Source organism: Perognathus longimembris, chromosome 17, assembly GCF_023159225.1.
Source record: "Perognathus longimembris pacificus isolate PPM17 chromosome 17, ASM2315922v1, whole genome shotgun sequence".
In the NCBI taxonomy this organism is placed as follows: Eukaryota; Metazoa; Chordata; class Mammalia; order Rodentia; family Heteromyidae; genus Perognathus; species Perognathus longimembris.
The window spans coordinates 18,567,871-18,585,173 of NC_063177.1; the positions used below are offsets into that span (position 1 = coordinate 18,567,871).

At 37.7% G+C, this 17,303-nt stretch overlaps 1 protein-coding gene across 1 annotated transcript in view; it reads left to right on the forward strand.

The window, feature by feature from the left end:
• The window catches only part of Ssh2 (slingshot protein phosphatase 2), a 206,829-nt gene that overhangs the window by 57,844 nt on the left and 131,682 nt on the right, over positions 1-17,303 (forward strand). Inside the window, exon 2 of the mRNA XM_048365497.1 lies at positions 12,359-12,402. Coding sequence (XP_048221454.1) covers positions 12,359-12,402 — 44 coding nt within the window. The remainder of the gene's footprint in view (positions 1-12,358; positions 12,403-17,303) is intronic.

The window sequence follows — 17,303 nt, forward strand, 5'->3', positions numbered from 1 at the left end:
CTTTTAAGTTCATCAGATTATTTACTTACATGGATTATAACTGTCTACCTTGGTAATCTTGAACCTATTCTCTAAAAGTTCTATATTTCTGCTTTTGGTGCATTTTGTAACACTAGTAAGAAAGGCCTAAAACACTCTGTAAGAGTCCTAGGGAATTTTGAGTGGATGACAATGGATGCATAAAATAAAATTTTCTTTCTTCCTTAAAAATTTTTTCTAATGGATTCAGACCCTGACCCCAAGTCTTTATGTTTAAATTTAAATTTGTACCATAGCTTAAGAATATGAGGAAAGGGTTGTTGTTTTTTCTTCCAGATTCTAGTAGGATTGGAATACAGGGCCTTATGCTTATGAGCTACCACTTGAGCCATGTTCCCATCCCTTTTTTGTTTTAGTTATTTGCCTATGTTGACCTTCGGACTATGATTTTCCTACCTATGCCTTCGACATAGCTGGGATTACAGGTTTGAGCCACCACACCCACCTTGAATTCTTTCTTAAAAAATCTTTTAGGGCTGGGGATATAGCCTAGTGGCAAGAGTGCCTGCCTCGGATACACGAGGCCCTAGGTTCGATTCCCCAGCACCACATATACAGAAAACGGCCAGAAGCGGCGCTGTGGCTCAAGTGGCAGAGTGCTAGCCTTGAGCGGGAAGAAGCCAGGGACGGTGCTCAGGCCCTGAGTCCAAGGCCCAGGACTGGCAAAAAAAAAAAAAAAAAAAAATTAAAATGCTGTTTTATTCTGTGTGTTTTTTTAAAGGAATGAGAATGACGGTAACATTCAAGATATTACCATTAAGTATTCTGATTTGACTATAGCAGTTTTATATCTGGAACTGAAGAAGGAACTGCATTTGCAGAGTTAAATATCTTACCAAAAAATAAATAAATAAAGGCATTCTACACTGCAGCTTTCAATCTAAAACCCATTCATGTCCTGTAGCAACTGAAACATGAAGCACATACTTTGTTTAGCTATATAATAAAATGGCAGTTGTACTGCACTCGACATCACAGCCTATAAAACTAGACTTAAAAAACTGGCCTACAGCTTCATTTTCTCTCCAATACCATTCTAATCTGGAAGAGTAGTTTTCTGTTCATATTGTGCTACCAAAGTTGGATCAATGACCACCTCTTGTGAGGTAAAAGCAGACCTGACAACACACTCCAGATTAGGATCTCTAGTCATTTTCCTAGCAAGTCGGTGGCAAAGTTTTTCAAAATTGTAGCTGTCACTTTGGTAGAAGTACAATAATACTGAAGATTCTTGTTTGGTGGAAAACAATGGATTTTGCCTTCACTTTCTTGACTTTCATATCCACTTTCCTGCCACACATCATGGGAATGTTTTCCTATACTCATACTAGATCTCTGTGCCAGTTAGATATGTTTTTCTTCAATGTTATATCATTATAATAGCATGCTGGGTGGATATAGCCATTTCTCAATCCCCCAGATTTCAGAATGGCTTTTTCTCTATTAAAATTCTATAGAGCTAAAAACATGGCAAAGCCCTAAGTTCATTTACACACACACACACACACACACACACACACACACACACACACACCTAGGTAAAAACACCTCATAAAATGAGGTTACTTAAATATTTAGTATATACACTTATATGTATACACAGTCGTGTTTCCTGATTTACCCATACAGAAAATAAACTTGCCTTTAGGACTATGACCTTTGGTAAAATTATCCTTGCCTTGTTTTATACCATGTGGCGGGACAAAGTCTATAATGAGAGGTGTTTAAAACTCAGACATTATGTAAGTACTTTAATCTTGACCATGACAGTTCTTGTGTAAGCAGGACAATGATAGTATCTCCCTACTATCTGAAAATAGAGAAATTAAGTAAGCAAGGAAAGGTTGAACAAAAAGTCTGATTTGCAGCCATATGGTATTAGTATTGAAGCCTTGAAAATTAAGAGAACCCTTGACAGATAAACATCAAGGAACATGCTAGGATTTTTCAAATCTAGTATATAGTATAGGAAACTGTAAGCTCCATGAGCCTGAACATTCTTTTTTTTTTTTTTTTTTGTCCAGTCCTGGGCCTTGGACTCAGGGCCTGAGTACTGTCCCTGGCTTCTTTTTGCTCAAGGCTAGCACTCTGCCACTTGAGCCACAGCGCCGCTTCTGGCCGTTTTCTGTATATGTGGTGCTGGGGAATCAAACCTAGGGCCTCGTGTATCCGAGGCAGGCACTCGTGCCACTAGGCCATATCCCCAGCCCCAGAGCCTGAACATTCTTGTCAGCAAGATTAGAGTATTAAATTCAATGCTATAATGTGTCATCTCCCTCCCACCTCATTCCTATCCTAGACTTCAAAGATAATGTGTAAATTTTTTTTACTGGAATTTTAGGGAATTTGTTGCTAAATATATGTATAACCTTTGTGATGGGTCCTCAAATTTATGTGAGGAGCAACCCACTCTTATGAGCAGGGTACACTAATGATCTCTTATTTAATCTTTAAATTCTTTAATTTGTGTACCTGAAAAAATGGAAAATTAAGGATATTTAGGAAGTATAAAGAATGAATTTAAGGCATATTGGAGTCAAGGTTTCAAATATTTTCAAAGCCTCTTTTTTCCTGTGCTGGTTTGATTTGTAGAAGCCCTCTTTATGACGCAGCAAAAATATCCATCTATAGTCAACTTGTATGCTTTAAAAATCACTTTAGCCACTCTAATGGAAAGATACTTTTCTTTCAGTAGTTTCAGCAGGAAAATAGGAAACATTGATTACCTGCAAGAAAATCAGGGTATCATTATCATCAGAGGAGGAACTAATGGAAAGAGCAAAAGTAATATATATTTATGACAAATTTGGAGTTGTAGAGTATATATAAGTCTACAGACATAGTTGAATAGTCATTTGAGAAAGGAAAAGGATAAGAAATATCCCCAATGTGGGAAAAGAAAGAAGTGGGGCAGAGTCCTTAACTTAGTTTCTCAATTTCTATGTAAATCACAATAACTTGAAATCCATGATAAAAAAATTTTTCAAGAGGTTTCACAAGAAAGGAAATTTATAAGGTGGAAATTTAACAAGGATTAATTTATCAAAACTGGATAAAGTAAGGAGAAATAGAAAAGAAAATGAGGAGCATCTCTAGCCTGACATGCAAGAGGTGGGAGCACAGAGCCTCAAACAGGTGGTTCTTATCCCAGTATATTTGTACCTTTTGAGGTAGAAATTCTTGATTGAACCCTTACTTGGACAATGTTAACATCACCTAACAACCTCTAATCATTTTGTTAAATTCCCAAGCATGGAGACAAGTTTAGGGTGGGTCAGTGTTATCCAAAATGTAGAAAGTCAGAGCCCAGGATGATAGGTATTATTACTAAAATTATGGAGACAATGAGTGCAGCATTTAGGGCATTCTTTTCTACTCAAGGAATGAGCTTATATTCTCAGACTAAACTATGCATCTAGGGAGATGGTAATGGAGGAATGCTTAGTGTTTCAGCTTTACTTCCTGGTTGTCTTAATTTCTAAATCTGGCTAAACTTTTATTCTCAAACTGTATACCCAATACCCATTCTCTCCCACCATTTCTAATAGGTTTTGTTTCTAATACCTTTTGTTCAGTTAGGTAAGCATCTCTTTCCTGTAGCCAAATACTTGAAGAAAAATTTTCTAGCCCCAGCCCATTGAATCTGATTAGACTCATGGTTCTACTCACCGTCACAGATGGGTTTAGGCATGGCTGTGCAATCCAGTTCAGGACAGTGAGATGAGAAGGGAAACTTAGGGAGCTGGAACACTTCTGGGACAATTTTCTTTGTACCATAAAAGACATACAGGGGAAGAACTCTTTTCCTAATCTGATTGCTGTTGGCTATCTATGTAATTAACTTCATAGTAATTATATTGGAACCATATTAACCTAAGGTCAATGCTGATACAGTCAGGATGGCAGAGCAGGAAGATGAGAAAACTTGGCATCCTTAATAAAACTCAGCCACTGAATTTCCTTGTGTTACCATGTAAATGATATTTTTCCTTACTGTCTAAACCTCTTGAAGTTACATTTTTACTACTTGAAACAAAAACATTATGATTAATAAGTAGAGATAATCTTGAGTTCCTCACTCAGAAAAGCTCTTAGAAAGACATATTATGGAGGTTTTAGGCCTCAGGTCCAAATCCCTGGTTTTTATAGGTCAGTTCTGGCCATTTACCCAAGACACCAAATAAAGAGAAAAGAAATGGTTAAGGGCAGAGACAAGTGGTTTATTATGGGGCATAGGTATGCCACAGGAAGAGCAAAGTAAACAACAGTTCAACCCATGTTGCCTGTACAGACATTTGCTTTAGGTTTAAGTAGGAGGAAGAATTGGGGGCAGGTGGAGAGGTGTGTTCCTGAGGTTATAAGATGGCCATAGATGGTGTGATATAGCTCCTTGTCTCAGAATTGGTAAATTGCAATAAGTGTCATTGACAATAGGAGTAATTGATTTCTGGCTGGTGGTTTTTGTATACTGTCCAGTCTTCTTGGATCCCAACATGATTGCAAAGTGGCTTTTAGAGAGAATGGCTTAGTGAAAAGGGCACAAATACAAAATCGAGGCTGGGATGGGTATTAGTGGCTCACGCCTATAAACCTAGCTACTCAGGAGGCTGAGACCTGGAGTGTTGCAGTTCAAAGCCCAGGCAGAAAGCTTTGTGAAATTCTGCCTCCAAAATAATTAGTAAATGCTGGAATGGAGGCATGGCTCAAGTGGTAGAGCACTAACCAGTTAGGAGTTTATCAATCTTATTTTTTTTTCTAAGAACCATTGCTTATTTATATAGGTGTTTTGTGTGTTGTTTTTTTTAATGTGTGCTGGTCCTGGGTCTTAAACTCAGGGCCTAAGTGCTATCCCTGTGCTTTTTTGTACAAGGCTAGTGTTCTATCACTCAAGCCACAGCTCTACTTCTGGCTTTTTGGTAGTTAATTGGAGATAAGAGTCTCATGAACTTTCCTGCCATGCTGGCTTTGAACCATGATCTTCATATTTCAGTCTCCTGAGTAGCTAGTATTGCAGGTGTGAGCTACATGTGCCCAGCTTGGTTTATTTATTTGTTTTAGTCTCTTCCATTAAGTTTGACCCTAATCTTTCCTACTTCTCTCCTTCTACTAGTTTTGAACTTGGCTTGTTCCTATTTTTCTAGAGGTCTGAGATAGACGATCATGCTATTTATTTTACACACACACACACACACACACACACACACACACGTAAGCATTCCATAAATATTTCTCAGCACTGCCTTTGCTGTATCCCAGAGGTTCTGGCAGGATATCTTTTCATTAAACTACAAGAATTTTTTATTTCTCCCTTTATTTCTTCAGTGATCCAACCACATGTCCCTCAACAATGTGTGTTCAGTCTCCATATGGGTTTTGGGTTGTTGTTTTTTGGTTTTTGGTTGGTTGTGGGGCTTGAACTTAGGCCTGAGCCTTTTTGTGCTCAAGGTAGTGCTCTACCACTTGAGCCACAGTGCAACTTCCAGCTTTTGAGTGGTTAATGGGTGATAAGAGTCTCACGGGGACTTATCTGCCCAGGCTGACTTGGAACTATGATCATCAGATCTCAGCCTTCTGAGTAGCTAGGATTATACAGGCATGAGCCACCTAGCCAGTTCCATATGTTTGAATATTTTCTGTAATTATCTTTTGCCATTGAGATCTAGTTCAATTTGTTATGGTCTGATAGAATACAGTAAGTTATTTACATTTTTTGGTCTTTTCTCAGGTTAGGATACGATCTATTTTGGAGAAAGTTCCATGTAGACAACTTATTTTCTACAGTGTATAAATTTCATTCATTATTCCTGATATGCTTTTATTTAAATAGAAAATTTTTTATTTTAGTCTTCAGTGGAGTGGAAGTAAAGCATTTCATTTTCTCACTATTGTTCAATGGCACTTTTTTCAGTTACAAAAACAACCTAAAAGAAATTGTCTTTTGAAGAAAAACTATTAGGCTCATTGACATAGCTCCCAAACTCTTTCATTTTGTAAGCAGAATTACCATAAATATCAACATAACAGTATACCTTAGTTGCAATCACTTAGCAAATGTGATTAGGAAGTCAAGATTAGACCTGTTTTATTAATGATAAATATGGCTAATGTTAGGGTCCACTGTGATTTTCAGGAAGACTATATTACTAATAGGTAACACAGAATAATTAGCAGAATAATCTGACTGTGTCATCCATAGGCTTTGGTGGTAATTAAATTTATCTGAATTCTAATGACCTTATGTATATTATGAACTCTTTGAGGATAGCAGAAGAAAAGGATTGTACTGAAAAGTTGGTTGTACAGAACCCCAGGCTCCAAGTCTCTGGTGGCCTCCCAGGTGGGCAAGACCCCACTGTGAAGTAGCTCAATGCCTTTCAACTCTGGGAGAAGCCCCTGGATACTGGCCACCAAGCTCTGCTCTAGGCCCCGCTTCCCTCTTCATCTGAATTGGTGTCTGAACTGCTGTCACGCCAGGAGCCTGGTATGTTTTCTGCATACTGGGAGGGAAAAATACTGGGAGAGAGTGAGAGAAGTGGTGACACTGTTCTAAGGGAAATGTATTCATTACCTGACTATGACTGTAACCCCTCTGTACATTACCTTACAATAATAATTAATTAATAAAAATGTAAAAAAATAAAAAAAGAAAAGTTGGTTGTAGTATTTTCTCTTAAGCTCTTAATCGGTGTATGTATGTTTGGGGTGTGCATCACTAGTATTTCCTCAAATTTAGGGTATCTTTTTATTGTCTTGTTTTGGGTTTTGACTTTTGAGACAGTCTCACTGTGTAAACAGGTTGGCTTCAAACTTTTGATCCTCCTACTACAGTCTCATCAGTATTGGGATTACACATGTATACCACCATGCCCTACCAAGAGCATAAATATTTTCTAAAGTTATATCAAGATATAATATCCAGCCAGGTGCCTGTGGCTTATGCCTATAGTCCTAACTACTCAACAGGCTGAAATCTCTGGATCACCCAGCCTGGACAGTGTAGTCTGTGAGACTCTCATCTCCAATTAATCACCAAAAAGCCAGAAGTGGACCTGTGGGTCAAGATGTAGAACACTAGCCTTGAACAAAAAAGCTCAGGGATAGCACTTGGGCCCTGAGTTCAAGCCCCAGGACTGGCACCAAAAAAAAAAAGATGAAATTTTTATAGTCAAATATTAGAAACAACTATGAGACAGTCATAGTTGGAATGATGTTAGTACAGGAAATAGAGCAATGCAGACTAGGTAGCCCAGACATTGACCCAAGATGTTTAACATCAATGACCAGATAGTATCAAAATATCTAATTTATTAATTTGTTTTCTCTTTAGGATAAAAACAAAAAATTAGATAGCTTTATCGTAAACCACACACTATGAATTAGTGAACTAAAGTTTTAGGAAACTTATTTTAATAGTTTAAAAGTAGAAGCAGTAGGGGCTGGGGATATAGCCTAGTGGCAAGAGTGCCTGCCTCGGATACACGAGGCCCTAGGTCGATTCCCCAGCACCACATATACGGAAAACGGCCAGAAGCGGCGCTGTGGCTCAAGTGGCAGAGTGCTAGCCTTGAGCGGGAAGAAGCCAGGGACGGTGCTCAGGCCCTGAGTCCAAGGCCCAGGACTGGCCAAAAAAAAAAAAAAAGTAGAAGCAGTAGATGAAAAAGATTGCTAATAAAAAAAAGAGAGTAATGATTTATCTCATTAATTTATCACTGTTGCACAGCTTAACATATTGCCCCATTATCTCTGTTTCCATCAGAAGTCTATTGTGCAAATCTCTAAAATGATTTTCCAATCATGTGGGATGGCTATGACTATGAATGTCCTTCTATGAGGAATTATAACTATCTAGTTATATTTTAAATAATACATAGTAAACAGTATTTAAAGACTGAGTTGACAACATTATAGAAAATGGAAAATGTTGTTTGGCGAATCTCTTCCAAAATACTTGACTTTTTTTGTACTTTACTCTTTTATTCCATAAATATTTATTTAGCAAGGCTGGATTTTGAGTATATGGTGGTGGTCAATACACAGTTTTTGTACTCAAGCTTATAATCTGGAGACCAACAAGTAAACAGGCAGTACAAGACCTACCATACTAGAGAATCATAGAAGAAGCAATGCTTGCACTTGGAAGGGAAGTAGAACTATGTCTTAGAATCATTAGGAAGGCCTCTTGGAAAAGGGACAGCTGAGGTACAATCTGAAGGAAAGGAAAGGCAAACAAAGGGAGAAATGAAGTGTAGTTTAGACAGTATAGCAAAGCCTAAAGAGACAGGATGGCCTGATTTGTTGGAAATACTATAGAAGTTTCAATATAAGAAAATTTACTTGCAGTTGAAGTACCTAATGTCTGAAACTAAGTCGTATCATTTTTTCAAAGCATGAGAGAAAGAAAATGTTTGTGATACTAGCACTGGTGGAAATGAATGAAAACTAGTTTAGAGATGGTTGTACAAACCTATAAATTCCAGCACACAGGAGAATTGCAAGTTCAAGGCCAGCTTGAGCAACATAGAAAGACCCTGTCTCAACACAAACAGAGGCTGGGGATTTGGCTCAGCGGAAGAGCGCCTGCCTGGCAAGCGCAAGGCCCCGAGTTCAGTCCTCAGCTCTGGGGGGAAAAAAAAAGACCAAAAAAACAACAACAAAAAACCAAACTATAAAATAAACAAACAAAAAATGGTAGAAAACTATTTCCAACTAATGTCGTAAAGTCAGCCTATTAAACAGAATTACCCTTGCATCTTTAATTGCAGATAGATGGCAAGAAATCAAAGCAGATAATTTATGGTATTTTACAAATCTAGCCTTAAGGCTCCAAAAAATTATCTTTTTATTTAGGTCTCCATCTTGTACCCTAATTAGTAATACTGAAGACTCCTACCAACTCTCTCACCCCATATAACACCTTCTCAGTCTGCTAAGGCAAATATACACATCAGAATCGCTGGTGGATTCACCTAAAGGGAAAAAAATATGAGTCCTTAAGACTGAGCACTTCCCCAGTTCACCAAAAGGAAATGAAAAAACCTAGATTGAAATCATGATCCAGATATAGACATAGTTAGGTACTGGTTTGGGTGAAGTTTAGGATGTGTCAGATGGGTGGGGGAGACTGAGGTAAGTAGTCAGTAATCAGTGCAGCTGTTGGCATTCCAGGTATGCCTGTCCTATATGAGCACTTGTCTGATAGCTGAGCCAGATTCCTAAACTCCAGTGATCCATTTTGCAATTTAGAAGCATTTTATACCACAGAAAGATTTCTATGAGAGACTATTCTGATAACTAGGGTTCTTTAGTAAGGTTTAAGGCACCAAGAATGGTCTTTAAGCAATAACAATATATGTTTTCTCTTGGTATTTTCTGTGGATGCAGGCCTTTCTGTAGCTCAACAGTGGTAAGCTTTGACTTGTCTGCCCTCTACTGGACATGTGTTTATATTGACCAATGTCTTTGGGTTTTAGAAAAAAAAAAGTTCTCTCTATTGACTTTCCAAATTTTAGCCTTGGGGGCTGGGGATATAGCCTAGTGGCAAGAGTGCCTGCCTCGGATACACGAGGCCCTAGGTTCGATTCCCCAGCACCACATATACAGAAAACGGCCAGAAGCGGCGCTGTGGCTCAAGTGGCAGAGTGCTAGCCTTGAGCGGGAAGAAGCCAGGGACAGTGCTCAGGCCCTGAGTCCAAGGCCCAGGACTGGCCAAAAAAAAAACCAAATTTTAGCCTTTGTCTTCTTAAAGACTTTTTTTTTTGCCAATCTTGGGGCTTGAACTCAGGGCCTGGTCACTGTCTCTGAGCTTCTTTTGCTCAAGACTAGCACTCTACCACTTGAGCCACAGCACCACTTCCGGCTTTTTCTGTTTATGTGGTACTGAGGAATTGAACCCAGGGCTTCAGGCATACTAGGTAAGCACACTAACACTAAGCCACAATCTCAGCCCTCCTTAAAGACTTTAAACTGCCACCAAGACAACAGATTTATAATTTTACTCATTTTTTTCTATGCTGCTAAATACTACTGTCCTTTAGCTTTTTCATTCAAGGCTGGCACTCTTCCACTTAAGCCACACCTCTACTGGTTCTTAACTGGCTAATTAGAAATAATAGTCTCACCAACTTTCCTGCCTGGATTGGCTTTGGACTGTGATCCTCAGATCTCATCTCCCTAAGTAGCTGGGATTACAGGTGTGAGTCACGAGAGCTAGGCTTATGTACTAATTTTTAATAGAAAAAAAAATGTAGTGGAAAAGTTTTAGAAATAGCGGGTGGTACCATGCATTCACTGGAAAGGACCATAAACCTTTATGAAGCAATAGAAGTGTTTCGTTCCTGATAAGAGTTTGATTTACAGAGCTACAGTAATAAGCATTTGTCAAAATTCATTGAACTGGCCAGGCATGTAGGCAGATCCCTGTAATGTCAGTACCCAGGAGACTAAGGCAAGAGGCCAGCTTGTACTATGTTACAATACCGTGTCTCAAAAAAAAAAATCACTAGCTGGTGCACTCAAGATTTTTATATTTCATTGTTTATACATTTTACTTTAAAGAAAAAAGAAATACTGCTGTATATGCTAAATAGGGCACAAGTGATGTCAGAACAAATATGAAATGTCAAAAAGCAAGTTTAAAGAGAAAGCCTCTCAGTGTCATTAACTCTATCATCTTTTCTGCTACCCTTTCATATCAATTTTCTTGTCTCTGTGGAGGATATGTATACTATAATAACATATACTAGTTCCTACTCTAGGCCACAGAGAGGTAAATGATATGGTTTCCAGTGAGTTAAAAGGTAGTATATTATTTATTTTAATTCTAGCTTCACTCATATACAGTTTCCTTGAATAACTTAATTTCTTTTGTGAATTTTTGTTTCTTCACCTGTAAAACAGTCATTGAGTCTAAGCTGTCATAAGTTACAGACTTACTAGAGCTCTGCATGTCTGTGTACACCTGTAATCCCAGAGGTTGGAGGCTGAGAGCATGTCTGTGTACACCTGTAATCCCAGAGGTTGGAAGCTGAGACAGGAACATCCAGAACTCAAGGCCAGCCTAGGCTAGGTAGTAGTAAGACTCTTTTTCAAGAAAAAAAATAAAAACAGGGGGAAAAAGCTATTAAATTTATGTGCCACCAAAAAAAACCACCCCACAGAAATATTTCAATATTTCAACCATAGTTTTAAACTATGGTTCAGGGTTGGGAGTGTGGCTCAAGTGGTAGAACATCTGCCTAGCAAACCTAAGGTCTTGAATTCAGATACCAATACCACAAAAAAACAAAAACTATGACTAAATGCTTTTTTATTATATTGATTTATCATTTGTTATGTATTGTTGAATCAATGACAAATACAGCCCCATCACTCCTTTGAGTTTATAGTGGGAGGGGAGGGGAAGAGAGGTACATGTAAGCACTCAGAAAATTATGTTTAAGGTCTGGTGATTTTTATCATGATGACTTGGAAGTAATGCTCATTGTTTAGGCTAATGTTTAGGGAATCCGGTTCATAAGTCATTTTATGATATTTATTGGTGATAGTCTGAATGCCCACTTTTTCTTTTTTCTTCTAATGTCAGTACTGGGATTTGATCTCAGAGGTTGGGTGCTGTCTGAGCTTTTTTGCTCAAAGTTAGTTCTCTACCACTTGAGCCACAGCTCCATTTCAGGCTTTGGTGATTACTAGGAGATAAGAGTTACACAGACTTTTCTGCCTGGGGCATGGCTTCACACCATGATCCTCAGATCTCAGCCTCCTGAGTAGTTAAGGTGATAGACATGAGCCACTGGTGTTCATCAATGCCAACTTATTTTAAAGTTAAGATCCTATAACAGCACATAACATGTTCGTTTTCAGAGCCAATTGTTTTCCTGTGTAATAGTTATCAATGATATTTGTTTGTAAACTGCTGTTGATATTTTCTCTTGGGATAAATTCTATTTCAACCTCCTGAGGTAGTAGGAATCATCTTTTCTAACGAATTTTTAGTTTAAATGCACATAAACATGAATGAGATATTTCTATATATAAAGTTCAGTAAAGCAGTACTCACAAGACAATATATTGGAAATTAAGTGTACAACTGTGGGGCATATGGGGGGAAGGTGGGAAAAATGATGGAGGGATAATAAGTTTGACAGGAAATGTACTCACTACCCTACATATGTAACTGTAACCACCTTGTACATCAACTGGATAATAAAATTAAATTTAAAAAAGAAAATAAATAAAGTTCAGTAAAAATTCATTGGTAATACTGTGATATGATGCTTAAGGTTTTAATTTTTTCTTTTTCTTTTTTTTTCTGTTTATGCAGGAGGCAGACAGTGGGGAAGAAGAATGCCGGTCACAGCCCAGGAGGTATGTTTGTTCATATGTCCTATAGCATTTTTATAGTTATTGATTTTTCTCTCTAAATCTTTAGTTTTATCAGATTAGTTTATCTAGTTACACTGATCTTTCAAAAAATGTAACTACTTTACGGATTAATTTACTTTGAATTTTCTTCTGTTCAGAACAAGTACACAAGCCATTTGCACACTGAACATTCATCTTTTACTGAAAGTATGATGAGCGTTGCTCTTCCTGACTTCTGGAAGAGACTGGATTCCTTTCAGAGATCAGTCATTTTGCTCCATGCAAAATAATAGTAATAGTAATAACAACAACAACAAATCTTGGAATCTGGGAAGAAAAAGAAGTATCAGTATTACAATGACTCACACTTGTAATAATAATTCCATCCAGGAAGAGAATGGGAAGATCCTGGTTGGCGGCTAGTATAGACAAAAAGGTAGTGACATTCAGTCTCAATCAATAAACTGGGTAGAGTTGCATCTATTTATGATCCCAGCTATGTGGGTAGGAAGCTTAAGGTTCAAGGCCAGCTCCCAACAAGAACTCTACCTCTTACCTTTTAGGAAAATATCAACTGAAGAACATGTTACCCTTTAGTTTTATACATATGTTCATCATTCATTTTGTTGTTTCACGGGTGCCAATGATTCCTGCCATTGAAAGAAAATTATGAGAGAGGGCTAAGGATATGGCCTAGTGGCAAGAGGGCTTGCCTCATATACACGAAGCCCTGGGTTCAATTCCCCAGCACCACATATACAGAAAATGGCCAGAAGTGGCGCTGTGGCTCAAGTGGCAGAGTGTTAGCCTTGAGCAAAAAGAAGCCAGGGACAGTGCTCAGGCCCTGAGTCCAAGCCCCAGGATTGGCAAACAGAAAGAAAGAAAAGAAAAAGAAAAAGAAAATTATGAGAGAAATCTAGGAAGTATAAAATTAACATTTCTGGAGCCAAGTGGTAGAGCACTTTCCTGGCATGTGTGGGTTCAATCCCTGCACCACAAAATAACGATACACTTCTGTCAGGCCGTTTAAATGTTTTTTCTTTCTTCTTTCCTTCCATCCCTCCTCCTTCCGTTTCTCCCTTCTCTTTTTCTTTAAGACAGAATCTCTATATGGAGCCCAGCATTATTTACATAGTTTTAAAAACTGTGTAAAACAACTCCCAGCTGGGTGTGGTGATATATACTTATAATCCAAACATTCAGGTGGCTGAGGCAGAAGGATCTCAAGTTTGAAGCCAATAGTGAGACTATCCCAAACAAAACAAAACAAAAAAGTTACTGTCTCTCACAAGAAATAGCCCTGGAAGTGGTCGTTTAAATGCAAAGCAAGTTAATATCCTCTGAAACCAATCAAATGAGACATTCTGAATGGTATAGAAAATGGATACAGTAAGCATGCTCATTGTAAAGTAGCTAGCTAAAGGAAATGCTTCTTTAATGTTTAGTTAGCAGATATTTATTGATACATATCCTCCTCTTCTAAGCTACAACTTTTAAAAAAAACACTTCCTCTTCTAAACTAGTACAACTACCCTAGACAGCAGTCTGGAGATTCCTAAAAAACTAAATATAGGAGTTGGAAGAGTGGCTCAGTTGGTAGAGTGCTAGCCAATGAGCCAAAGTGTCAGGTACCCAGTTCGAGTACTAGTCTCATACCTAAAAACGACAACAACAACAAAACTAAATATAGATCATCCCTATGACCAATCCTGACCATCTACCCAGAACATCACAAGCCAGGAAATCGTGAAGACACTTTCACAGCCATGTTCATTGCTTCAGTGTTCACAATAGCCAAATTATGGAAACAGCCCAAATTCCCTACAGTAGATGAGTGGATCAAAAAATGTGGTACCTACAAGTTTGATAAGAAATTTGCTCACTGCCTTATGTATCAAACTGTAACTCCACTGTACATCACTTTGACAATAAATTAATTAATTAAAATGTGGTACCTATGCACAGTGGATTTTACACAGCCATTAGAAAGAAAAATATGATGTCATTTGTAGGGAAATGGATGGACCTAGAACATGTTAAGTGAGGTAAGCCAAATTCAGAGACCCAAAGGGCACATGTTTTCTCTCAAATATGGAAGCAAGATCTAAAGCACACGGGAACATGGTAAATTATACAAGACTCCAGGCATTTGCACACAAGAGGATACTTTTAGGAGAGGAACATCAAGGTGCAATGCCTTATGTGCATCTGATCATATGAAATAATACTTAGCAAAATGAACTCCAGGAAATGGGAACAAGAGTTTTTTCTATATTGCTTTTTTGTTTTCTTTTCTTTGTCTTGTTTGTTTCTCTATCTTTGAGAAGGCAAGAAGGGCACAGAAATAGAGGGACAAAGGGTGAACAAATGCAGCAGTGGTACTCACTAGACACTATGTTGAAAATGAACCATAAAACTTGGGGGTGGGAACAGAAGGGAAAAGAGTATTCAGGAACGGGTGACATTGTCCAAAAAGAAGTGTACTCTTTACCTGACTTATATAACTGTAACCCCTCTGTATATCACCTGTATAATAACAATCTTTTAAGTTTTTAAATACTTTCTCTTCATCAATCATTAAGGATATTGATAATACTTTTCCAGTCTTGTTTGTTACATAAATTTTGACTTAAAGCTTGCCTTCTCACTTTCTATTAGGGCAGATCTGTTAGTAAAACCTTCTTTTACATTGGTTTAAGAGGTAGAAACAACCCAAATTTTACCAAGGCATCCTAACCATATTCTTATGAGAATGAAAAAAAACTTCCAAAGGAGTCTTAGTTTCTTACTAGGCCAAACTTGAATGTCTCTGCATTAATTTCAAGTTTTATGTTTTGTCTTGTCATCTCCTGGAATTTTTTCTGAAAAATTACACAGTAATGAGGCAACAAAAATGTTTTCTTATTCATAGCACTGAACTGTCAAGCTAAAGGATGTTTTTTGTTTGTTTTTGCCAATCCTGGGGCTTGAACTCAGGGCCTGAGCACTGTCCCTGTCTTCTTTTTGCTCAAGGCTAGCACTCTACCATTTGAGCCACAGCACCACTTTCAGCTTTTTCTATATATGTGGTACTGAGGAATTGAACCCAGGGCTTCATGTATACGAGGCGAGCACTTTACCACTAGGCCATATTCCCAGCCCCATAAAGGATGTTTTTAAAATTGTTGACAGTAATTTAATAATATAACCAGCAGAAGACTTTTACAAACTCCTGTTTTCAAGAAAAGGATCACTTTAAAAAAATTAAAAACCCATTTTATATATTTAATTTCTTGTATTCAGTGTAGTCAGTCTCAAAATAAATGTTTTTACCTAGCACTTGAATGCCCCTTGTAGCTAAACAGTGTGTAAGAAGATGGATTTTTTGTGTATATTTGGCTTTTAATGATCACTCTGACATTCTTCATCACTTATCACAGAATAAACCAGTACTGAGTCTTTTCATTAGACATGCCAGAACTCATTTTGTCAGTTTGTTGGCTCAAATGTGATTTGTAATAGGAAATTGAATAGTAAGCAGAATATCATTAGAACTAAAAAGCCAGTCTGAATTAAAAATTTCTTTAATAATCTCTTATGATAACTAAATATTATTTATTGGGAAAATCATATGTTAAATGTAATCTTTCAATATGATTAGATCAAATTGGATGCCTTTAAAAACAAATGTTCACAAGTAACAATGACAAGAACAGAAATTGATTAAGCTACACTAAAATGTTAAGTTTCTGTCCATCAAAGGACACAATCAACAGGGTACTACAAAGTGGGAGTAAATATTTGCAAATCATATAGCTGACAAGGCACACACACACACACACACACACACACACACACACACTCTCTCACATATAACTTGAGCCACAGTTCCACTTCCGACTTATTGCTGATTAACTAGTCATGAGAGTCTGACAGACTTTCTTGCCTGGGCTGGCTTCAAATTATGATTCTCAGATCCCAGCCTTTTGAGTATCTAGGATTACTAGGATTACAGGTATAAACCACTGGCATCTAGCTTTTCTTTTTTTTTTTTTTTTTTAGTTTTAAAAACTAGTTTCTTTCTCTTGAGTTATTTTTCATGGACTTAACGAACTACTTACTATCTGCTGGAAAAGTACTACATCTTTGAAAACTTGATCTTCTCCAAGGTGCTTTAAACATAGCAGTGAAAACAAAATTTACAATAGAGTGGAAGCAGAGAGCATAATGTGTGCCAGAAGTGTCTCAGAAAAACTCTTGGAAAAGTTTTGGTCTTGCAAGAGTGGAATTTATGTAGGAGAACAGAAGAAAAGGTGGGAGGGTGGGAAAGTAGATGCATACCTTAAGAAGTTTAGAAGCAGGTGCTAATGTACTTAGAGCCAGTAAGAAAGCAATCGTCTATTTCTTAAAAAGAGAGGAGTTTTGATTTGGTAGATATACATTTATTATGAGTGCCATAAAGAGAGTCTGGCAGTGCCATTGGATTTGAGGGGATGGAAGGAAGACTATCTAGAAAGCTGTTGAAGTAATTTAGACAAATGGCTAGTCCTCATCTGAGAGTAGCATGAGGATAGCAACTGCAGCTTAACTTGGTATCCACAGCAATTACTATGTTGTGGGCACTCAGAAAATGATTATTAAATGAATATATCATATACATACATATTTCCATATTTATGGAGATAAAGGAAATGCATAGGATTGTGTGTATATAGGGATGTAATTGTCTTGTTTTACACAAGTAGAGCTTACATGTTTTTAAAAACTGGCAATCAGAGCAAGGGGCATGGCTCAAATAGTACAGCTCCTGCCTAGCAAGTACAAGGCTCTGATCAAACCCCAAGATTGCATCTCCCACCAGATGGCTCCAACTAATCATGCTGAAGTTGTTTTTGGTCTTCCTGCCACTTGATGTTACTTCCTGC